General features: G+C 39.2%; 1 protein-coding gene across 1 annotated transcript in view; it reads right to left on the minus strand.

Moving 5' to 3' along the window:
* BRWD1 (bromodomain and WD repeat domain containing 1) overlaps window positions 1-18,677 on the minus strand; it is a gene marked incomplete at its 5' end in the record, with an annotated part of 58,803 nt that extends 40,126 nt beyond the window's left edge. The window contains 16 exons of the mRNA XM_082011335.1: window positions 661-789; window positions 2,141-2,275; window positions 2,858-3,008; window positions 4,432-4,530; window positions 6,089-6,129; window positions 7,500-7,600; window positions 8,783-8,853; window positions 9,535-9,635; window positions 11,605-11,826; window positions 12,456-12,616; window positions 13,181-13,279; window positions 14,569-14,719; window positions 17,883-17,942; window positions 18,137-18,166; window positions 18,374-18,432; window positions 18,611-18,677. Of these exons, the coding sequence (XP_081867461.1) occupies window positions 661-789; window positions 2,141-2,275; window positions 2,858-3,008; window positions 4,432-4,530; window positions 6,089-6,129; window positions 7,500-7,600; window positions 8,783-8,853; window positions 9,535-9,635; window positions 11,605-11,826; window positions 12,456-12,616; window positions 13,181-13,279; window positions 14,569-14,719; window positions 17,883-17,942; window positions 18,137-18,166; window positions 18,374-18,432; window positions 18,611-18,677 (1,677 nt within the window). The remainder of the gene's footprint in view (window positions 1-660; window positions 790-2,140; window positions 2,276-2,857; window positions 3,009-4,431; window positions 4,531-6,088; window positions 6,130-7,499; window positions 7,601-8,782; window positions 8,854-9,534; window positions 9,636-11,604; window positions 11,827-12,455; window positions 12,617-13,180; window positions 13,280-14,568; window positions 14,720-17,882; window positions 17,943-18,136; window positions 18,167-18,373; window positions 18,433-18,610) is intronic.
* Window positions 18,678-25,178: the final 6,501 nt, after the last annotated feature.

Genomic DNA, 25,178 nt, shown 5'->3' on the forward strand with positions numbered 1-25,178 from the left:
CTGCACTTTTGAGAGCTATTTTGAAAAAAACAGAAACACATGTATTTATTAAAAAAGAAAAAAAAAGAAACAGGCTGATAGATTCAAAAAAGCAAAACATTTATCCCATGCACATTTTTCTAACGTTTCAAAATCCACATTGTTGGATTAATATTTACTTCTGCTTATTTTAATCAAACTACTACAGTGACTTTGGGTTTGAATAAGGAAAGGCCTAAAGAAGTGCAAGTTCTAATAATTGAAATAAATCAGCAAAATATTCTTAACAAACAGGCTGCTTTTTTCTTAATTAGGCAGTAGTGCAATAAATTTTGTGATACATTCCAATCTTTAAACCTTAAGCTATTTTTAGAAATTAGAAATAAAAGTAATTTTGAGGTTGAACAATTAACATGCAAATTAGCTGGCTGGAAGGCAAAAATGTATTCCAGAAAAGTTCTTGTGAGTTACTCCCAAAGGAATGTTAAGACACTGGTTGTTTCTGCTGTGCCAGGACCATAGGTACAAGAGAACTCACAGACATCAAGGAACCCATTATATTTAGATCCTGTACCCATACAAAACTCTTTTTTACATATGACGTTTTAGAGGAACAAATGTAACTAATCTAATTTCCGTTAGAAGCTAGAATAAACAGTTCTAATAAAAATCTGAACTTACCTTTTCATAAGACCTGCTACAGCCAAACCCAAATATCAATAGATGTCCATGAGAATCTGTACATGCAAAATGCTGACCATCTGGTGAAAATTTACAGTCAAAAACAGCACCATGTCCTTGGCCCTCAATCTAGATTGAAGGAAAGAAACTCAAAACTATTTGACCAATATTTTTTTTTTTGAGCAAACAATAATACAGCATCAAAAATTAATTATTCTATCAAAAACAGTCATGGACCTCTTATATACCTCAATTAAAGCACAAATAATCTCATTACTTCAGTTTGACATGTGAGTTTAAGTCCTGAACCGTACAGTTTTAAAAGAGGCACTGAAGGGTATGGACAAACTTATAGTTGGGGGGGAAGAAGAAAGCTTTTTGAGGCTTTTTAGCTGTCAATATACTGCTTAAAAATAAACTGCAGCTAATATATACTGATTTTGTTACAACACTTTCAACACAGGGAAACTTAAAGCTACAGAACACAAATAATCACTTCGCTACTGACTGTAACCAGAAAAATAAGGTTTAAAAATTAATATGAACATTGAATCATAACTTAAGTCTCAGAGAAAATACGTTATTTTAAAGTGTTAATCATGAGCTGTCAAATGGAGCGAATGTCATGAGAGGTCTCAAGAAGAACTGCACCAATCCACTAATACTTATAGTAATATCATTTTTAAGATAGTTGTAAATACAAATATTTGTTGTAAGACTCTTGAAATGATGTTCTAAAACAGGACCTTTCAGTCTTTCAGATGGCACCTCACCTCAATGAAGGAAAATGGTTACTATGAATGAGGTGCAAGAAGACGCCTAGTAACAGAGTGGAAGAGCCCTGGTGTCAATTATTCACAGCACCTCACAGACGAAGAAGTCCTGATCGACAGGTGAAGTCTGAAGAGCTCGGACATGGACTATGATGAAAGTGAAGTCCTGCTTGCTCCCCCATACCTCACATTTCTCAACCCAACTGCAAATTCTCACAATTCATCTTCCTTGCCTCAGAAGCTTACCAAGGCCTCCCTGACCAAATTCGACTCGGAAGCCCTACAGGAAAGGAGCAGTGGAAGGAAGTGGGGAATACTTTTGCAGAAGATCAGTGAACTGACTCAGCTTAGTAAAAGCTCCAGAAAGAGGCACCTGATTCAAGGCAGAGAATGGAAGTGGGCAGCTGGGAACAGACAATGGAGGCAACCCCGGTGCTCCTGTTCTGCCACATTAAACTGTTAAAACTGGATCCTGGTCACTTTGTACAGTCACAATAACAGAGAAATTCAAAGGTAAAAGCTCTAGAGAATAAATGAACTCATAAATTTTGCTCATTTGGGGTTTTTTGGTTGGTTTTGGTTGTTTGGGTTTTGGTGTGGGTTTTCTGTTTGTTTTTTTCCAAAAGGTGTTGGTGACAATTCCATGAACTAGTATGTGAACACACTGCTGTGTGTTGAGAAAAAATGGAGTTTAAGAAAGTTCTTACCATGTTAAAATAATGCTTTGTTTTTGTGCCTTTGGTAATGTCCCATATAAAGATGTTGCCATCATGACCTGCAGACAGCATTATCCTCGAATCAAAAGGATGGGTCTCCAAAACAAATACTTCATCTGCATGCCCCTAGAATTTAAAATTGCACATCATGTGCAAACAAGAAGACATAAATCCACATCAATAGGATATTTACAGTGGAGCCTAAAGCACTGTACACTCCTCACACCCAGACTTTTGGAAAATTAGACCCCTACAAGCTGCCTCCAAAAATATATGGACTTTTATAAATTCCCCGGCATATCTATCCGGACTGCTACCTGTGGCACATAAGTAGGGCAAAACCCCAGGCAGCCAGAAAGACTTTAATTCTAAATTTAATAATTGTCTAGATTCAAGCAAGAACTATAGAAATACAAAGCTTTTGCCAAAGGACAGTGAACTATTCACTGGGCAAGTATGCTACTGCACAAAAACTTCTATTTATTCCACAGGAGAGGCAAGTTCAACACAGCAGCTAGGGAAAGTATTGCTCAAATGCAGGAAGAAGCAGCTAGTTTTGATTTAAAAAAATGCAAGAAACACTACACTTGCTTTATCATTCACATAGAGCTTTCAAGGCAAATCAGATCCAATTATGAACTCAGCATGCACGTGTCATTGCAATTCTAGGAAGACCACCTACTTCAAAAAGCAAGTAAAATTACATACCACCAAGTCATGAAGCAATTGCCCTGTACAGGAATTCCAAACTTTGAGCAGATGATTATTCACAGCCGTAACAACATAGTTATCATTTTGGTTCCAAGCTATCATGGTTACTTTAGGCTTCATAAATTTGTCTTCTTCTGAACACGTGTCACTATTTTGAAGAGTTGAATAGGCACGAGATATTTTTAATTAGCCCATTTCAGTCTCAAAATACAGAAAAATAACCTGTTTTCCCATGTTAATAGTCAAACAAGGGAAGGGAAGTTAAGAATTAAATTTATTTTGAAACTTTTGTCCATAAACTTAATTCATTTTGGAGCAATCAGCTATAAAGCTAATCTGGATTTCTAGCATACTTATTTCATAGGACATGATGACCTCTTTTCCATTTGAGATGCAAGGCAAAAAGGCTTTCCTTTTTCATGGAGTCTTGTCTCTTCTACACTTAAGAGTCATAACATAGTTCCTTTAAAAATTTGAACTTTTTACGGTCAAGAGCTTTCCAACTAACCCTGTTTCAGAAACTAACCTCTACATTCAACTAAGCATTTTCTCCCGATTCCCAGCATTAATACAGTAAAGATACTATTTTGTATTAACCTCAATATATTTCATTTCTCCCCCCAAAATACATTTACAGGATAATCTAACATGCCATCTCAGTCAACTGAGGGAACAAGTATTCTTCAAAGCATACCTTCACACAGTATTATCTATATTCCACACCAACTAGTAGCCGCTCTGTCAATTATATGCAACTACAATTGCACATATTAACCCAGAAAGATGCCACAGTCAAATCTCAAATATTAATACCTCCTTCTTTCTTTGTAAAACCACTTTTTTTTCCATGGCTGCATCACAACAAGAGCTTGCAATCACCCTCCAGTCAACTAGTATACCTATGGTTTGGTTTTTGTGTTTGCCCCTCCCCCCATTTAATCAGCTACAAATTCATTTTGGCTTACTGTCTATAAAAGTTGATTGAGCATTCTGTACTACCGTAAATCATCTGCCCTTCAGCTTTATCCAGGGCCATGTAATATTCTGATCATCATCCGCTCGGACACTACTCAAACTATGTGTCCCAGCACATTTCATCAAACACATTTAAAAAGTACAGAAGGATCAATGAAAGTAGACTGCAGGATCAGTCCTTGTGGAAACCCACACATTACCAGTCATGACCTCTCCTGGAAAAAGGTTATCATCTACCTTATTTTTACTAATCTAAAAATGTTTCTCCTGTGACGTCAGGTGTCTGACTGAAATCCTGACAGGGAAAATCTATTGCACTTTCTGGTAACTTTTTTCCTTAACAAAGGAAACGTAATTAATTTGGCACAGTGAACATTTGAAAGCTATATAAATATTTATTCAAGCACAGACTAAAATTCAGCAAGTTATTACATCACCAGAACACTCATTTCACCCCGCTCAAAGACCACACCACTTGATCATAATATTGCTAAGGCTTGCTCTAGTTTGACTGTAAGTAACTGTGCTTGATGAGTTTTTCAAATGCCCTGACTTTACACAACGGATTAAAAAAAAGACAACAACACTTCACATACCCAGGTAATCGATCAGACATATCCAACAAAATACTCCTCCATTCCGCTTGCTCAAAATGCCAGATTCGAGCTGTTCCATCTCTACTGCCACTTATAAACCTTGAAGAAGTTTTAAGAGCTGGTTAATTTGCTTTACAGTGTGGTGGTGTGTCACTCTGACTATAATCTCAAACATTGTAACGAAAGACTGATAGAAGTGGAATCTTCAATTCGTGCGCAAGACTATTCTTTACAGTTACATGTCCATTAACTTTCTTTCCAGAAGCCCAGGAAAGAGAGTTTTTCTGAACTGAAAAACCAAATAAAGTTGTCAAAATACGTAGAACAGAGAAGCAAGTTCCAAAGTTAAACTAAATTCACAACTTCATTCTTGACTGCTTCTCAACTATAATACTTTAATGAGGCATTTTAAGTAATCCATTCTGAAACTGTAGAATATCAGATACTGAAGTAGAGGCAAGAATAGATATCAGAGCAAAACTCGAGATGTTCCCACCCACAACTGTGCATGAAAGAGAAGACCACCAGTGGTTTACTTTAAGATATCAAAGTGTAAACCACAGAAGTTCAGGCTTCCATTTCATGAAGTGCTGAACTATCAATGCAGGAGAATGGAAACTCCTGAAGAGAGGAATTGAAACATCGTAAGACATCCAAAGATATCTCCGAGTCCATGAATCACAACCCTGAGAAAGAGAGTTGACATACCTCACATGTAAAAAGTTTGCATGCTAGGTATATCATGACTGTGCTCTAATTTACTATGATTCATTTTCATAGTAATAATAAATCTTAAACATCTTCCATAGAAAGTGTCATCAAGGAAAAGTGCAGAAGTTATGCCATTTTTTTTTGGCACAGCCTTGAAAAATAATCCATGCAGGCAACATGATGGCCCCAAAGACAAGTATAGTTGCAGAAAAACCCATTTAGAAAGAAAGATAACTACAACTTCGAAACTGAATGTAGATTATTAGCACTCTTAGTCACAATTACCTGTCTTTAAAGAAGAGGGAAAAACCCAATAAAAATAGGGCTGCATCTTATGGCTGCAAATATAAGTCTAACCTGAAGGCTAAAATCCACATCTTCATTAGTGATAGCCCAATCAGAGATCAATTTTGACTCCATTCTGTACTGGAAGTATGGGTGAAGTTTTACTAATGGAATTTACACAACAATTTCCCTGCCTCGCCCCCTACAAATCAGCGGTAAAATTCTGTTAAATCCATTTCCTTAAAAAAAATAATAGTAGGGTGGGAAAAAACCCTAAAAAGGATTAAAACTTATTTTAGACCATTTGAACTGCATTTTCTATTTTTGATTTTGATCCAATACTTCATGAAACTGAAATGAAAGAATGGGGAAGAGGAGGTTTATGCAGCCACGAATACATGAGGTATGTTAAAAAGTGGTAACGTTCCTCCAGGTAAATAAAAACCCAGCCAGTCCAAAGACATTGTCTAACAAGGATTAATAGAAAACCAAGACAGACTGCTGAAACTTAACTATGCTCTCCTGGATTAGTTCAAATTTCGCCTTTAAGTTCTAGATAAGTAGAATTTTCTTACTGGAAACCTCCAGGTGAGAAAAATAATACATTCTTAATTCCAAAATAATGTAATATTTGTTCACATTTGAGCATCTTTCAACATACCTATCACCACTGTTAGAAAACTGAATGCTGTCAACTTTGTCCTGTAGGAAAAAGCACAGTTTGTTAGAAGTTATATTTTTAAACAGGAAATAGGGTTTTGACAAATTTGAGCTTAGTAAAGCCTGAGAAAATGAAAAAATGGCCTACTGTATAATTTTTAACAGTTTTAACTGCAAGGTGAACCAAGTCCAACAAATACTTACCAGAATTCACTAACCATTAATGCATTTAAAATGCAAGGTTTAAAAAAAAGTCCCAATTAAGTATGAAGGCCTGACAGATGGAATAACTGTCCATTAATAACTTGGCAGCCAATTAACTCATATTTGAATATATATTTCCAATATCCTAAGCCAATTACAACTGAGAGGAATCTGTCATTCTCACTCCTACTTACACACTCCTTAAAGAAATATACAATTACTTATTAATTTATCACAATAAGAACTACAGAAAAAGTAGATAGCACACTCAGATCCGTTTATCTTCAGAGCTGAAAACCTCTACATACAAAAAACTGTACTGATCAAACCTTATCACTACAACATAAATTGTTAAAATAAGACTCAGTATTAGAGAAAACATATTAAGGCAAACAAAGTGAAGGAGTATTTTAAGAGCTGCCCTTGAAAGAGCTTCAAGGGTTCAACTAAATCTAAATTCTCTATAATAAAACTACAGATTCTTTGCGCATCAAGTGCTGAAAAAAAATGACTCAACCTTCAACACATGAATGTAAGCCAAGTTTCCCTTAGATTCCTTAGAAGACAGAGTCCGCTAGACTAAGGTACGCAAATAAAAAATGAGAGTATTTTATCCAAGAGTTCTCTTCCTAACAGATATCAGTTATATCAGGAAAGCAAGTAAAGACAGACAGCACATATTACAATAAAGCACATGGGGAAACAATGTTAAACCAGCAAGCTGACTTATTATTTAGGAAGTATAAAGTAGCTTGCACAGCCACTGAACATATAAATAAAGGTCAAGATGAACAGAAGTAAAATTCTGGAAACTCAATCCTGTTTAAAGATTTAAACACAAAAGGTGTCAAATGGTAAATAACTTGAGTAATGAACACATTCTCAGCCTATTTACTTCCTGTATACAGCATATAATACTGTGAGTGGTTAGGCACACTTGCATCAGAGAGAAGCAACTAAGCAAATCACATGCTTCAAAATTAGAGAAATGTATGACATGTAGTTGAAAAGACAGAATTCTAACTATCATCTTGATACATTCCAACCTTTAAAATGGTCAACTCACACTGAGATGACTGGCTGAAATTCTGCCTAAGTTCTAAAAATATTCAATTAAAGAACATTGCTACAAACCCACTAAAAACATTAACCTGCAACTTCAATACTGCTTGAAGTGACTAAATATTAGATTTAACAATCTTACTTACAGCATGACTTTCCAATTCAGCTATTTTCTCAGGTGTTTCAGAGCCAAAAAAATACATCCTGATGACATGGTCAGTGCTGCCAGTTGCTAAAAACATACCACCTGTAAAAATCAAGCAATAATTAAGCTACTGTATAAGAAATTAAAACAGATCACCAACACTTCTCAGATGCCGAGTTTAAAAAAAAAAATCTGAAGAGTGTCACATTTTTATGCTCTTCCACTGACATGCAGATGTGGAAGGAAAGCCCCCTCTTGCCCCAGAAAGCACTCTCAGCCATAGTAAAAATAAACAGTCATACTCAGTGTTACAAAGATGTTAAAATACATAACTAGGAGAACACCTGAAACATCTAACACTACTAACTGCACACAGAAGCCCTTGATTATGGGGACTATGGCTAGTCATCACCAGAATTATCTAGATAATCACTGCAGCATGTGTCTCATTTGTGGCATGTGAATTGCTTCAAAACTGGGTAGAAGTGTACGTAAACCAGTCCAAGTACACCAGTATTTAGCTGTGGTGGCAGCAATACTAAGATCTGCACCTTGGCATCTGTAAGCACTCTCAGAAAAACAAACAAACAAACAACCCCAAACAAACAAAACCTCAAAAAGGCCCAAACCCAAATACAGCCATGGGCTACATCCTGACAACATTAACAAGCTACATTTTGATTTATATTTTATTTCTGAAATTCCCAAGTTTCTTCTAATGTTCATGTTGTTTGGTACCAGTAAGCCTTCCCACAAGTCACCCACGATTAGAATGAAAGACTACAGGCCAGCAGTGAAGCACACTTACAGATACATTTGTGGATTCTTAAGAAAGAAGGGATCTTTATGACTACCTGCATACAGCTGGCACAGAATGAGGAGTTGCTACTATTGGCAGTAACCACTTCCACTGCAGTTGGCCGTGGTATCTAAGAGAACTAATTTTGCAAATCCCTGACATTATATTAATGGATTAAACAAAAATAAAAATCCGGTAAAGATGGATAAAAAGTAAACAAGAATCAGGTGACTTTTACTTCTGTAAAATCACCAACAGCAAAAGCAAAATAGTATCACTTAGTTCAACAGTCTTTCAATGTTAGCTAAGGCAAGTCACATTATTTAATTATGTCACAGGCTAACAATACACACATATACAATTCCTTACTACACAGCTGCTGTTTTTGTATATTTTAAAAGCTGTGACAACCAGAGCATTATAACAACTACTTATGAGGAAAAAAGAGAAATCACAAAGCTAAATTCAATCTGTACATGACTTACCTACACTAAATGAAGAACAAAGCATCTGAACCCCTGGTCTAGGTTTCTCTGTGAATTTCACTGGCCGATTGCTTAAAAAGAGAAGATGCTTGAAACAGGACATGCCACACAAAACTTGGCTTCTATTAACATTTCAAAACATAAAAGGTGTGTTTCTTCAAACATCTACATAACAGGTCCTTCTCAAACACATACAGTAACTTTTTTTTTTTTTAAATAGCTGCTCTAATTTAAAATGGATCATTTTACAACGACCACCATTATATGGCACAATACTAGACACAGACTGATCATCCCAGATCTCTTCTTTCGGTAATAATCTTTTTTTTTTTTTTTGTACAAATAAACAGCAATCACATACAGAACATCTAAAAACTATCCTGAACATATTCTGCATGCAAGTTCTGTAAACCTAATCCTAAAACTACAGGACTGTTTGAAACTCAACATAAAGAAAAAACTTTATTATACTTTTCCAACATATTTATGTTTGCAGCAATTCTAGTTGTCCTATGTTTGTACTTTTAGTGTAGTAAGTTGTTAATGTATTTCCCAACTAATCTCCCAGGACAATGAAAGAACATAAATTTGTAAAGGATATAGCTAGTGATGGTGCTTTAAAATAATTACATAACAGATTATTTCCACAACATTTTTATTATCACAAAAAAAAAAATTTAGCTAAAAGCACTTGACTTTAAATTAATCAAGCATACTATGCCATAGAGTTAATCAGCAACCCATTTACATACTTGAATTTCATAGAATCTGGATCCCACTGCCAAAAGCAAACGGTTCCATCTGCACCGGTAGAGACCATGTATCGCATGGACCCTTTCACCATTGGACTAAACTGAAGAGAAGAAAGTAAAATCAGGCACGTACAAGAAGAGATTTAAAAACTGTTTATGAACTTCTAAAACCGTTAATGTAAAACCTTCATTTACTTTGGATTTTTCAACTACAACAGTTAAAGCAGTTGTTGATAACTGTCATTTTTAATGTTTACAAAATAACAACTCCTGTACTTTAAAATAAGTTTGTGACCTATGTTTCAATTATTGCATTATATAAAACCAATTCATTCGCTGCTTTGTTTCTGAAGTCTTAACTAACCACAATCATTCACTAAAAATTTTGTCAATGAATAAAGTAATGAGCAGAGGAGACTGAAAAAAAAAAAATGGAAGGAATTTTTACTAGACAGGCTTACTTTTTAAATTCTATAATTAAGCAGAGCATCAGTTACGAGATAGTCCAAGTATGTGTAACCCAGCATCACATATGAACTTAAAGAAGTATGTGTGAGGACTTCCTGCAAGACATGGATTTATTGCTATGCACAGAGCTATGCTTCAGAAAACTTTACAGAACACAAGTCGATTAAATCATTCATCAATTACTACTACCACCATTGGAAACAGCCATATAAATTGTACATACTGCAATTACAGTATTATCAAGAATGCTTAAAAAAATTTTCACCATACTACAATAAAAGAAACACCACAAATAAGTGCTTTGCCGTTAAAAAACAAACAAAATGCAACTAATGCCACAGAAACTCAGCAAATATGAAGATTACTCAGAGGCAGCATTTTGAGAAAACTGCAATATTATTTTTTGTGCTGAACTTCACAAGCTGGCAGGTGACCCACTCTTCACCCCTCAACATAAGCCTGTTTGTCTCAGTGGAAAACATGGCAAATCTGGATAATGAGCTACTAGTTTGTCAAATAAGGAATTACAAAGGCCAAAACAAGACTGAATCCAAAAAACTACCAATAGTACATAAAGTATCACAACACCTTCAAATTTAAATATACAACATACTAACACCGAGTATCTTTGCACTTTTGAAATAACTTATATTTTTGAGATTAAGACAAAGACCCGTATCACAGAAGTTGCAAGAATCACATAGTGGATGAGAACACTCACCCACATAAACCAGAATATCACGTCTCCAGTAACAGAAAATAAGGAGGACACGATATTTCCCAGAAATTCTTTTTAATTCCAACAGCTCAAATATTACAGGTAGTGACCTTTTTTAAGTGAAGGAGGATTCCTGTCATTACCTTCTGTTAAATACTCAGGAATTGCAAGGAATTTAATTCCTCCCCCCACCCCACCCCCCCCGAAGTAGGTTTCTCCTGTGGTTTTGACTAATTTTTGATATCAATATTTACATGTTGAGATTTTAAAATTCCCACAGGCACAGAGAAATAATTTCAGTCATGTGAAAACCACAGTGACAGGCACAGTGAAAGCCATTTGCCATTCATATGCCAGCCTTCATGGGAAACAGAACATCAGTTCCTTGCATTTGGACATTAAAAAGTAAGACGTACACTTGTCAAGTTTCCTCTTAACCTAGTAACAGCAACCACAAAGTACTTTTCTCCACAAACAGAAAACGAGGTACTAATCTGCCTTTTCAAGAAGTTGTAACACAAAGATAGAAGGTTCTATTGCTGCAGAGCATTCACACAAGTATGTTTCTCAATTTCAATAAGCAACCAAGGAAACTGGTTATTTCTTACCAATATGATAGCTAGCTAATCTTAGGGCAACCCATCAACCTAAATCCTAATACTAAAGCACACTCTTAACTTTTCAAATCAGGTGCAACAGCATCTTTTTTTTTTTTTCCCCCAAAAATTATTTTTTGCTTTCTACTATTCGATTAAAATACCTTCCAACTTTCCATACCACACTGTCAAGTGAAACTTTTCTTCGAGTTTTGTGGACCGCCTGCTTCTTACAATCCATCCACATTATTTGTGATTCAATAAGTAGAAACACTTAAAAAGACATACCTGTAATGAGGTAATGGACCCTGTGTGTCCGTGGAGGACCGCAACTGGTGCACAAGTTCTCAGACACCACACTCTGATCATTTTATCACAGCTTCCAGCTGCAATCATAGTGTTTTCAAAATTGACAGCCATATCGGAAATCTCTGCTGAATGTCCTCGTAATGTGGCAAATAACCTGCCATTATGAGTTGACCAAATCTTTACCAAACAGTCATCTGAGCCCTAGAAAGAAATATTTATTATGCTCAGCAAGGATTTTCAAAGACACTCAGGGTAGAAGTTTCAGGTTTCCTTTAAGGAACCTAACCATGTTTTTCCACAGCTTGGTAAATTACACTTCTACTTAAAACTATGTATGCTACTTTAAGCTGAAAGAAATGAAGTCATACAATCAGCATTAAAAGAACCAAAATGTTCACTTATGATTCAGGATTACACTGCAATCACCACAGATTTATACCATATAATGCAAAAACTCTGGAATAAGTTTGAGGGGATTCCTTACAGCAATGGCAAGGGCCAAGTAAAGTACTGTTCTGTAACAGCAATCTCACCTCTGCCACTTTATAAATAATGTAAAACATGCTTAACATCAAACATCATCACTGAATAAAGCTCCTACATAAACATCAACACCTGACCAGATATTAAGTACAACAATTTCTTACAGACTTCCAACCTATAATTATATCAAATTTTTCTACTTAAGCATGGCGATGGAGCTAACCAGCTACATTTTAACACTACTGATAACTGCCTCCAGGATTTTCAGCATAACATGCATTTCAAAGTTCTCTTCCTTGCATCCATCTAGAACTATATTTAGATGTGGGTCTATTTCATCAACTCACAGTAAATATTCTATGTCCAGTCCTATCGAATGCAACACAATATACAGAAGAAAGATGGCCAAGAATCCGCCTGTGCATCTTGACATGCTGATACATACTTCCTGGAAATGAAGTACTGAACTTGGCATATCCAGTTAATTGTTTTGCTCGATGTACTTCCACTAGAACACAAAGAAATGAAAGAATGAACGTATTGATGTTTAAAACACGTCTATTCTAAACCATGATTTTATTTAACTTCCATTAATACATTATTTAAGGACTTACTAGAAGTGACTTTCAGATTTCATAGTCAGGGGTTTTTTTTGTATTTGCAATTTTTTCAATGTATAAAACCAAAAAAGTATTTTAAATTTGCTCCAATCAAAACTTCAGTCTCTAAATAAGAAGTGCTAAACATTATATTTATTTTCCCATGGCTTTCTACACCTTAAATCATACAAGAGTCCTTCCATCCAAAGAAGGATCTGTATTTTCTGTAGGTTTATCTACTTAATACAGGGGCTTTATAAAACAAAAAGATGTCATCTAGAGGTTACTGTCTCACTAGTGCTGTGAGCAGACCTCTGCACCCAATACATAACTCCAGCGAAGTCATATGTAGTTCTCCAGATAAGCCTCCAGATCCAGTTCTGTGGTGCAATAGTCAGTGTCATAGCAAGGCGAGTATCAAGATACACACTGTATGCTCACAGCAGCAGCGATGAGTGTTGAAAAGATCTTACCAAGATTTGGTGGTGTGCCATAGTTCACAGGAATTTCAGGAGGTCTTCCTCTATGAAGAGCAGCAAATGCAGAGCCCTTCCAAACAGTGTTCCTGCAATCTTTAAAACCGATTGGTTGAAGTTCGTCATAAGTATATGTCAAAAATGCCAAGAGAGCTGCAGTTCCAAAACACGGCAAAGAACTCTAGGTGGTCTCAAACACAGTATTGAAACAACTAAAAAAGAAAAGGATCACCAAATGCCCCAAAACATTTCATGAACAGTGTAGCATGAGAGGAGAGAAAAACCCATTTAATACAGCAAGAGAAGGAGGGGAAAGAAGCCCACACAACCAACTACAAAACTTTGAAATTACACCTAAATGGTGATGCCCCTGCAGGTCACATAACACAAAACTAACTTTTCAACTGATTTTTTCCTACTCGTTCTCAGTGCAAAGCATTTAAGATTTTTAACACTTTCATTAATATTTACTCATAAATATTATAAATATTTATTGATTATGTATTAGTATGAAATTATTTAACTAGATGATCTCAAAAGGTACCTTCCAACCTGACAATTCTGCGATTCTTAAAAAAAAATTCCCATACTGACAGTTATTTTGACACACTCGTGCGGAAATAATTGCAATCCTGATTTTCAGGATAGAACAGTCACTGTTTTTCAGTTTGCATCTTTTAAAGCAGTTAGGACAGATAACTGAAAACACAACAGTATCCCACAAACCCGTCCCAGATCACAGCATCTAGCTACCCAACAGAACTTCATAAAAACACATGAACATTCCCCTCCCAGAAACATTCAAAGAGATAAGCCTAAAGCTAAGATCTACTCTATCAAATGAAGCATGTGCTTATGCATTGACAACCATTCCTTTAAGTTACGGGCAAGGACTTTATTCCTGCGTATGTATGGAATTCACAACGACTAATTTTGATGCCATTTACATTAACCAAGACGACTGTCAGAAAACTGGTGTTACTGTCTCACATTTGCACGCAATAGAGTACAAAAGCTAATGCATTCAAAACCAACATGGGCCAATATACTGCTGGGACTGTCAGGAGATGTTAGAGAAGTAGCACCTGTGTTCTGATGATTCATTATATTGCAGTAACACTGAAAACTGGCCATGTTCAGCAGTTTCAGCACTCAGAGTAACAATAATTCTTGTGATGCAACTTAAAACCTTCTCCTCTCAACAATCAATATATATTTTAAACCATTAATACACAGATCACTGATGTTTTGGTTGATTAAACAGAGTACAGAAGAAGTGGGGGCCAATTCTGGTGAAAGCTTACCACTTTTAAGTATTCCAAAAGTCTTCACCATATACTTATGAAAATGTATCATACCCATTTCAAATAATAAACAAACCATACCTTTTGCTGTACGTAACAATGACTGTCTCCCTGCACCAAGTAATGAATTCACTCTCGAAATGCTGGGTGGTATCTCCTTATCCAGTATAGGGCCAATACGCTTGCAAATTTGTAATAAGTGGTCTGGAGCCACATGTTTGTTGGACAGCACCTGACAGAAATTTAAGTTTTAAAAATATACATGGTACATCCAGAACAGATGATTCTAAAAGCATCAATATTCACAGGTATATTAAACGTTGTTTAAATTTTAAGTTCAACTTACAAAACAAAATCAATTCTTTTAAGCTCTGATCTAGTAAATTCAGCAAGTACTCTCCAAGGATGGGAGAGCTGTACTAAAAATAACCGCAGTAAAATTACTTATTGCATGTCAGTAATTTACTACTGAAAGCTTGCAATATTCACACGTACGGCACCCATTTGTGCGGCACCCTACAATGAGTGTCTTTGCCCAATTCACCCAATTATTTTTATTAAAAATAAAAAAAATTCAAATCCTCATAACTCAAGATCGTGGAGAATTTTGTTGTAACCAAGCACAAGAATTTATGCAACTAGTACTTCAGTCGCACAGTCCATGTTCAGTAAACTGCAAACTAGTAGGTTTGAGTATAATATCTCTGCAAAGAGTTTCCTTGAAGAACCAGTACTGCATAGCATAAGACTGCCCTACTTCCTTAAACCAAAAGGATCAAAACAGTCATCCATCCATTCAGGAAGGATCCCACACTACCTACATCTAACAATCTGAAAACAAAATAAATACATCCCCACACACAGTCAGATGTCTCAGTCAAGAACAGATGTGTGTGGGTTTTGACTATTCCCCCCTTTCTTTCTGGGAGTTCAATGAAAAAATTCCTTATCTAACTATTAAGTCAATCACAATAATGCAAAAGTTAAATATGCAAAGTACAGTTTACACAGACTTGAGTAAACCAAACCATTCAAATCATAAATTTAAACTATTGGGGAGGTCTGAATCAGCAGGCACAAACAACCCCATGCTCACTCCACTCTCTGATCTGGCCACGTAAAAACCAGTTAGACCCAGAAAGCCACACAGCTACTTCAGCAGCCAGTCTGAGTTCCCAGCCAACACAGCCAGGAGAGGCACAAGGCCACACCAACACAGGTATGTGGCCTCTTGCCCACGTAGCTCAGAACACAGGCAGAACTAGCTGGTGCTTATGATGCCATTCCCTTAGCCTACTGACTGAACTTCGATGAGAAAAGTCCTAACAAGGCTGATCTCGTCATCAGAACAGTGGAAATAAAAATACCGCATGCCGTCATGTAAGATCTGTTCAACAAAAAGTTGCCCAGATGCACACTGAGTATTGAGAACATACGATTTAAGCCACAACCTAACACTTGTGTCAATACCACAAATCCAAGTAATGTACAAAGCTTGCAGGGGTATAGATTGTATTCCGGAGAGAAGCAGGGAGCTGGTAATATCGGTAAAATAGTTAACATTACCACACAGCCAAATATAACCAAGCAAATCGGCTCATCAGATGCTTAAGGTTGACTACGAGAAATATATTTGGTAGTCCAAAGATAGCAAAACACACTTTTTCATCATTTCTTCATAAATTTTGCCTCTTGAATTGGTAGAGAGCAGTACCAGCCACAACATTCTGGACAGAAAGCTCAGTATACTTTATGCCAAGCATTATAAACCATTTTGTTTGCATGCCATCATGAGGAAGTATATACTCCAAACGCAACCCCTCATAGAAGCATGCATGTAAGATGTTGCAATTCATTTCCTTTTTAAGTAGTTTTACTCAGATTTTGGAAGGAACAGTTATTTTAAAGTCTCGCTCCAATTCCACAATGAACAGAGGAAAAGAAATAATTGCACCACATGATTGCATTTCTCTGTGGTCTTTGCAAATTCAGAGTGAGACCGGTGGGACAACAGGCTCCCAAAGCCCCTCAAAAGCAGAAACCAAAACCTTCACAAGATTAATTTGGATATTCTGAAATACTACCACCCTGCGTAGAGATTTCTTTTAAATTGTTTAAGAAAAAGAGGTAGAAGCAGCACATATGAAAGAATTAATCTGACAACTATATATGCATAATAAAGCCAGTTAAAATACTGTACTGAAGTCAGAAGGATCCATGCATGGCATCTCCCAAAGCCAATACTTTTTGCCAGAAGAGCTGGGGTCAAAAAAACCCCGAACAATCCTTTTTAAACTTAATACTACTTGCATATTTGCTAAATTCAAGTCAGAGCTTGAAAGCATTCCTGTTTAGCAAGACCAAGCTTTTTAGTGACTTCAAGCATTAATTTTAAACCCCATTTGCTCAACTGACCACACTGACAACTAGAAGAAATGGAATCCAGTTTATCATTTTAAAGAGCACTTAAATAATTAAGAAAATATTTTAAACAAAATTTCATTCCTTCTCTATGCAAATATGATTCTGAGATCTTCAAGTGTTATATAGGAGGGATAAGAGGATTTAACTGTAACAATACACAAACTGATAGGTAAAGGCAAAATCAGTCAGTTAACCTGAAACGCCTGCATGTTAGGGGGGAAAAAGGGAGAATAAGTATCTGTTTAAAGAAAACAAAGATGAACTACAATAAAGCAGAAGGAAACCACACTGGACAGACACAAGGCCAGCACTTCACAAGATTCAAGTGCCAAATATACTCTGCCATTTAAGCAGCAGTAAAATAAAACACTAAGAGAAAGACAGCTTTCCATTCTGAAATGAAGTTAGAGCAAACAACATCAGCCGCAGAAGGCATGAAGTACATACTGTCAAGAGATCACTCATGTTTTTTTTGTATTTAGAAACAAAGCTATGACCAGTAAGTAGCCAGAGATAAAGAGCATACACCTAAGCACCAGAACTGCCAACCCTTGATTTCTGAACAGCGATTTCATTTCCTAATCTGTTGAAGGGGACCGATGAAGGAAGCCAAGCAGAAAATAAATACCGTCAAATGAAAACGCGTTTAGCAAACTTGCTCATGAAACTCTGAAATGAAACCTTGCGTCAGATTGGTTCTTCCCTGTATGTAGGCAGTGGCATGTACCGATGCACAACGCCAAGCTCCACCTCTGCTATGTAAACAATATCCTCAATTTAAACCACCACTTGCGTTTTTGTTAGTCTAATGTAAAGAAATTAAAGGCCCTTTCCAAAATAACTCCAAAGTTTTAATAGAGCCAGAATGAAACTAGAAGGTAAAGCTTTGGGCCTACTTTTAAAGGTAAAGGGTCTAACATCAATGTTATCATCTCAATTAAAAGTTTTTATTAAAAAAAAAAGTGTCTCACCAATTCCTCGTAACTTCTATAATGCTCATTTCCTTGCCAATCCAATCTTTTAGGAAGCAACTAAATGGAGATGAGGGGAAAAAAAAAAAAAGAAAACTGAGTGATTAAAAGGGAAGGAGGGATAGATCATATCCAGAACAATGTGTGTTAAGAGGAAAAAGTTGAGACAGCAGAGTGGAAGGAACTTGAATGACTTGTAAAGCAAAGGAAACTTTTGGCTACAGCAAGATGATTTCATCAGAGACCACACAGACCTGGTGCTGCTCCAGCTCCTGCACCAGCACCTGCAGAGAAAAGAGGAAAAAAAAACATAAGAGTTAGGGACGAGCAAGCCCTCTGGCTTCTCAAGCGGCTGCTGCAGCCACAGGGCTCGGGAGGGTGAACGGGGGGACCGGCTGTTCACAGGTCCCCTTCAGCCCCCTCTGCGGCAGCGGATGGCCATGGGGTCCCAGCCTGCGCGCCAGGGCGAGCGTGCGACGCCCTGCACTCACCTTCACCGCCCTCCGGCAGGGCCCGGTGGTCAGGAACCGCGCTATGAGGAAGTAGAGCTCTGCAAGAGACACGGGGAGAGACGGGGGATGAGTCCGGGGCTGGCTGGGGCGGGGGGGGAGCCCCCGGGGTGACTGTAATTCATAATCACGGTCAGGAAGATGGCGGCAGGGAGCGGCGGCGGCACCGGCAGTAGCTCTCGCCCTGGCCCGCGGCCACCCGCGCCCCGGCGGTTTTACCTGATTCAATGAGCGGCAGGGACACGCCGCCGCCGCCGGAGCTGGAGGAGGCTGGGGGCTCGGCCATGGCCGCCCCGGCCCGGCGGCTGCCGCTCGCTCGCTCGCTCGCCACAATCGCTGCTGGCGGCGGCTGCTGCCGCCCGGGCAGGGATCAGGGCTGAGGCAGGGCCCGGCTCGGCATAGCCCTGTCAGCGCCGCGCCGCCCCTCCCCCACCGCCAACCGCCAGCCAGCCGCCCCCCCCCCCTCCACTCCTCTGCTCTCCCCTCCCCTCCCTCTCCTCTGCGCGCGGGAGCGAGCCGCCCCCGCCCCCCGCCGGACGCCTCGCTCGCGCTCGCGCCCCGGCTCCCCTCCCCCCGCGCCGGCGCTAGCGCAGCCTCAGCGCCGCCGCAGCCGCCATCGCCGCCGCGCGACCGGCCACGGCGCCGCCGCTGCCACCTGCGCCGGGCACGCCCGGGGGAGGGCGGAGGGAAAAAGTAGTCCCCGTCCCGGGCGCCAGGGGACCGGCGCGCGGTGGGAAAGGGGGAAGAAGGTGCGGGTGTGGCGGCGAGAAATGTGCAGGAAGGGTGGCGGGGCGGGCGGCGGGAGGACAACGCGCCCGGTAGGGGAAAGGAGAGGCCCGGGCGCGGAAGGATTGCGCTAGGAAGGCGGTTAGTGACGGAGCACTGGTGGGCGGGGCCGCTCTGTGAGTGGGCAGGGGGGAGGTGTCACGGGGCGGTTCGGTTGCGCGCGGTGCGGCCGTTCGTTTGCCGTTGAGGGTCGGCATTGCGTCGGCCCGTCGGTCAGGAGGCGCCGGTTCCCGGGGCGATGTGGGGGCGGGGGGGACGAGGCGGGCGCTGGGTGCTGCGGGGCCGTGGCTGTCGTCTGGAAGCCGGCTGGTTGGCGTGTTCGCCGGCGGGCCGCGGGGGAGCAGGGTGCAAGCCGTGCTCCCCCCGAGCTGGTGGAGCTCAGGAACGGCTCGGGCAGCAGCACGAGCGTGTTCGCAACCACCCCGCCACCAAATGCAGTGTTTTTACACACGATCGATTGTCTCGTTTGCCGCTTCAGGCAGATCTCCCAACTCCTCAGGCCGGTGGGTCCCCTCCTATGCTACCGAGGCCCCGCGGGTGCAATGCTGAGGGTGCTCGGCCCTCTTAAACCTCGGCTCCCAGAGGGGTATTTCCCCTCTCTGGGAAGGCATCGCTTCACCCCTTTCCGAAGCCAGCATCTTTGCCCCAGAGCCCCGCACTGCCTCTCTGCAAACCGATGCCAGTGCCACCACTGCCCCATCCCGGCTTTGGGAGCTTGTTTATGGGGAATTTTTTTTTTTTTTGCCATCCTACAGCTGTTTCTTACCTCTGCCTAGCATGAATTCTAATGCAAATGTAGCAATGGCTGTACTCGTGCCGTCTTTTAAATGTGAGCTGTTCCTTTCTTTTTCCATTCCCCCCCCCCCCCCCCCCGGTGGTAGCTTGGTATGCATTTTGGAGCCTTTGAAGCAAAACAGTTTTACATATCATTGTAGAAACATGTACGTATTTTGTTAATCTCACTACCTGGATGTGCTTTCAGCTTTTGACAAAGAACTTTTATACACCTGAGGTGCAGGCCCAGCAGCAGGCAGCATCCCCCAATGCGTCCTGGATGGCAGACTGCTGCCTCCGTTCCTGCTTTTCACCACCTCCTGCCTGGCTAGCGCTCCTACCTCACAGTTCAGGTGCCAGGAAAAAAAAAAAAAAGCATCCTGTCCATTAAAAAAAAATTATTTTTTAAGAGATCCATGATTTTCTGCTTCCTGTATTGTTACAAGCTTCAGACACATCATTTGTTAAGGCCACCTGTGTTCTAGATTTCATTGCCAAACCAACTGGTATTCATTAGCAAAACTTGGGTGCACTTCAGCATTCTGGCTGTGTTCATGTTTCAGAGCTATGATCTAGTTGACACTAGAAAATGAATTCTAGAATGGTGCAGCATGAACATGTATGAAACAGCACCTTCTTAACCATGACTAGTAGCAACATACGAATACAACCAAGTAACTTCAAAGAAACATGTTTTGTTCTCTTCATGCTGTGTTTTGAAATGGATGGTCCTCTGTTAATGTATGCAATTCCGTAGTGCTGTATGCAGATCTGTATTAGCTGTCACTCCATTCCTTAGTTGCACAGAGCAAACGTATCTGGTATCGTACAGAAAAGAATGCTTGTTCTGAAGCACACACATGGAAATTCTTGCCAGATTAATTTAAATGTCAGTTCTGCCTGTGAAGAACCAGAGCAGAAGGCATCTAGTGCCAACATATACAATTCCTTATTTTCCCTATAGCCAAACATGTTTTATGGTCACGCATTAGCATTTCATGCTGTGTGGAGAAGGGCAATAGTATCTGTCTACTTGCAGAATCAATCAAAATTGGTAGCTGATTCACCTATGTATTTACTAGGCATCCTTTAAGTAATGAGGAAAGCCTGTTTCATTCTTAACCACATCAAGTGGGCCATGTTGCTCAGAACAGATCTAGGGCTCTTGTGCTCCTGATGCAACTACCTCTGTCCTTACCTTCTTCCAGCATGAAAACTCCTCTATCTTGAGGGAGCACAGCTGTCACCGCTTTACCCTTGCCCAGTCCTTTCACTGCCACAATCAAGTAAGAAGTAACTTTTTAGCCCAAGAGTAAATATTAAGGAACAGTTACAAGAGATGTTGAAAGCCAACAAGATCTCAACATCAAAGACTCAAAACACATGAAAAGTAGGCGTTCAGTAAAAGGAAGTAAGAGAGGTTATTTCAGGGTATTTACCTGCAAAGTTTATTAGTTATTGAACTGGCAAGTCACTGACTTGCTAAAAACAGAAAGTAAAGAATGTCATGTAGCTATGTCATGCTACTACTAAATTAATCCAACAAACAAGGTACCTGGAAAGGGGTGGGAGGAAGTGGCATAAGTTTACAGTTTTGGAATATCCAAGAGCTTGAAGCCAAAGCCACTGCCAAAGCCAGGTGCGCTCTGCTAGGAGCACAGCCGTGGTCGAAATGGACCAGAAGTACATTGTGGTCCAGTGTTGAAGGACACATTGTATGTGAGCTACAGAAAAGTTAAACATTGCTTTAATATTGAAGAGGTAAAGCGGTAAAAAGCCTTCTCAAATGAAAGCATTAAGACAGTAAGCTAAAAGAGTTTCACAGAGGTGAAACTAAAGTGTTTTTTAGAAGTAATTATATGACATTTGAAAAATGTAGAGGAAGCAGATACTGTGCTTGCAGGTGTTACTTAAGAGAACAAACAAGTTCTCAGTCAAGGGGGAAAAAAAAAAAAAAACACAGAAACAAAGAACGAACGTTATTTTTTGGTCTTTACTCCTCCCAAGACACAGTTGACAGCTGTCTGACTGGCATCAAATAGACCGGTAAGATAAAACTATGCTGCTACCTGCTGCAACTCAGCAAAATGTGAAACTGGAAAAAGCCCCCAACAAAACAACCCTGCACTCTGTGACAGAACTGAAGTAATGCTGTACTAGATTTGATTTTTTATTTTAAGGTTAATTTATATATACTTAATATGCCCCCTTCTGATGAAAGGCTGTTAAATTTTCAATAAGATCGATTTAATTTTCTCACATACAGCAAGGAAGAATCAGGACAGTTTTGTCCTACATTAGCTCTCAGCACAGAAATGTTGTATTTGAAACAACGCTCTGTAAGCCTGCAACCTTATATAGCAGGTACACTTGCTCACAGCACGGTAAGCTCACCCAACAGCTCATCAGCACCAAAAGGGAAGTTTTCTTGTGCCTTCCTCCCTGCTCCTGGCCAGGCTGTTCCACACGGCTCAACCTCCATTCCATAAAGTCGGCTACCTGGGGAAGCTCACAGCCTAGGTTCATTTTTCCCCTGACATCTGAAGCTTTCTTGATTTTAAGGCAGGATTTGGGGAAATTCCAATATGGTTCCAACACAATAGCAGCACCACCCAATCAGTTAACGTTCGAGAGGATTGCTTTGTGCATCTTCCTTAAAGCAGTTATTTACGCAAGAGTGCATATGCAAACTCTTTGATGCCAAACAGATGAAAACATCTGATGCTTACTAATTATTAACTTTAAGGTAACAGAAGCAGCACTAGGCTATCAGCTTTCAAACTGGAAGTCCAGATTAAGACTGCAACTACAGTTTTCTCCTTGCTACTCACTCCCTGCATTACCACCTACCTCCTGAAAATTACATTTTTAACAATATTAAACGCATGGTTAAGAATCAAGAACTACACCACTTAAGATTGTGAGTTGTCATACTCAATGCAGGAGGTAGAGAAACATCCTTTCACAATCAAGATTTATTTGGCTTTTGTTTGGTGATCACAGACACTATCAACAATTTTACAATTGTTTTTATTCACATAGTTTTTTAAAATCTAAAAACAATAATTGGGTTTTTTTCCTAAGACTGTTTCAAATATTTTTCGTTTGATCTTTGTAGACAAGCTGTCCTTTAAAAACTGGATGTGAAGTTCCAGTATATTTAATACTGACATAAGAAGTTATGTCTGCCAAGCACAAACTTTTACTTAGTATTTAAAGGTATAATAAAAGTTTCCAATCTTTTGCATCACAGCTACAAAGTTGTTGGAAAAAATAAAGCTGCAACTACCAAAAATAACTTTGTCACAGATATACATCACTCAGCAAGAAATCCAACACTAGGCAGCAGTTTTATTTAGATAAGCAATTCTACTTGATGGTACAACCATAGATAAAGATAAATAACTAAAATGTCAAGACGTTCTCAACATATCGTTATGAATTCCAAAGTCTGAGCTGTGTTATGCTTCATTTAATAGGATAGAAAAAACATCCCTCACAGTCTATGGAACGTGAAGCCTAATCAAGGCTTCAAAGCCCTCTCCTTTAAAGGTACCGTGCCATTAATTTCTGGTTTCATAGAAAACAGACAACCAGTACGCGATTTTACCACTTTAAAAAAGCGTTTACACTTATCTAAATATGTAAAAAAATGGGTTGAGTTGGGATTCTCTCCTTTTTAAAAATGTGTTTTCTAGAACTACTAAAAAACTTGCATTTACAAAATAGTTGATAAAAATATTCCTCTGAATTGTACAAGAAGAAAGGTATAAGGACCACCAATTAAAGACTTGGTACCAGATGTTACTCAGCCTTAGCTTCTTTCTCTACTGCTGCATCAGATGCTGGGGTCTGAAAAGAAGACAAGAAAACAGAACACTTCAATGCAGAAAGTTTCCGAGTTGATTCAGCCTCTTGGTGCGTAGTATTTGTGCCTTAAACTTGTGCCTTAGCTAACATGACATACAGAACCACGACAACTTGTTTCTACATACCGTGCTTTACAGTCTTAATAAATTGGTGTCATGATTTGCTCATTTCTCTTGGATAATGTCCTACTAAAAAACAAGCTGTCTTGAAAAGGCTTCCCTCTCCTCAGATGCATCAGTATGAATCTCAGAATGTTGCTATTGCTACTACTCAATACACACAGCAAAGGATTTTTATGTTTTTTTTAGAAAACAAAGACCATTTCAATAACTGCCACCTTTATGATAGGAAAAGGAGGCTTTTTAACCTACTAAGCTAAAATCCCTGCATATAGAGTGTTTAAAAAAGACATTATGGATGCACTTCATGCATTTAAATTTCAATGCAGCACTGAAATTTAGTAACATCCTTAAATCTTATCATGTTTTAAAGTAACTAAGACTTCGAAACAGCACTGCATTAAATTAAACATAATTTTGTAAAAATACATTCAGTGAAACGGAAATTGCAGCAGCAGAGCTATACTGTTTTCAAGTCTCTCTATACTGCACCTCAACTTCAGAACAAGTTACTTAATTATTTAAAATTACAACTCCATTTAGATGGGAAAACTCACTGCATTTGCAACGTATGTTAAAAAAAGGAATGTAACGTTATGTATTAACATAACAACTATACTTGATCATTCCAAAGCTTTGCAGTCCCACCGGCAGAATAGATTATTTTATCACCACAGTAGCACCCGGGCAGGAACACTATCACCCCTTCAGTCTTCACTGCCACCTGGGGGAAGCTTTCGAAGGAGGGAGTATGGAAGACATTTCCACTCGCAGGTGTTAGCAAGTGGAAATGTCACTCCAGAGACAGTCACCAGAACACGGATTAACAGCAGCATCATGGACATGATGGTCCTGACTGAAAACAGTAACGTCCAACAGGACAGACTACACCTCTGCCTCTTCTGGACTTGGGTATTGATGAAACCTGCAATTCTGGCTTGTGTGACCAACACAAGACCAGCATGATGATGTGCCCTGGAAGTCATCATCCATTCCTTGTAAATTTACATCATCCCGGCACTTGCATAGTAAACAGACCCCTGCTGAAAAATATTGCCAAATTTAACTTTCACTGGTATTGCTGAAATACTACAGGCACTAACTAAAAGACTGAATTATATGATAGTAAAAGGGAGGCAGAGCTATGCAGAAAGTCAAGCCAATTAAAGAATTCCCAGGTACAGCACAACTTTTGCAGAAAGATCACACCATAAGCTTGCAAATGAACAAGTAACACA

Source organism: Phaethon aethereus (genome assembly GCF_964289735.1).
Source record: "Phaethon aethereus genome assembly, chromosome: 1".
Taxonomy (NCBI): domain Eukaryota; kingdom Metazoa; phylum Chordata; class Aves; order Phaethontiformes; family Phaethontidae; genus Phaethon; species Phaethon aethereus.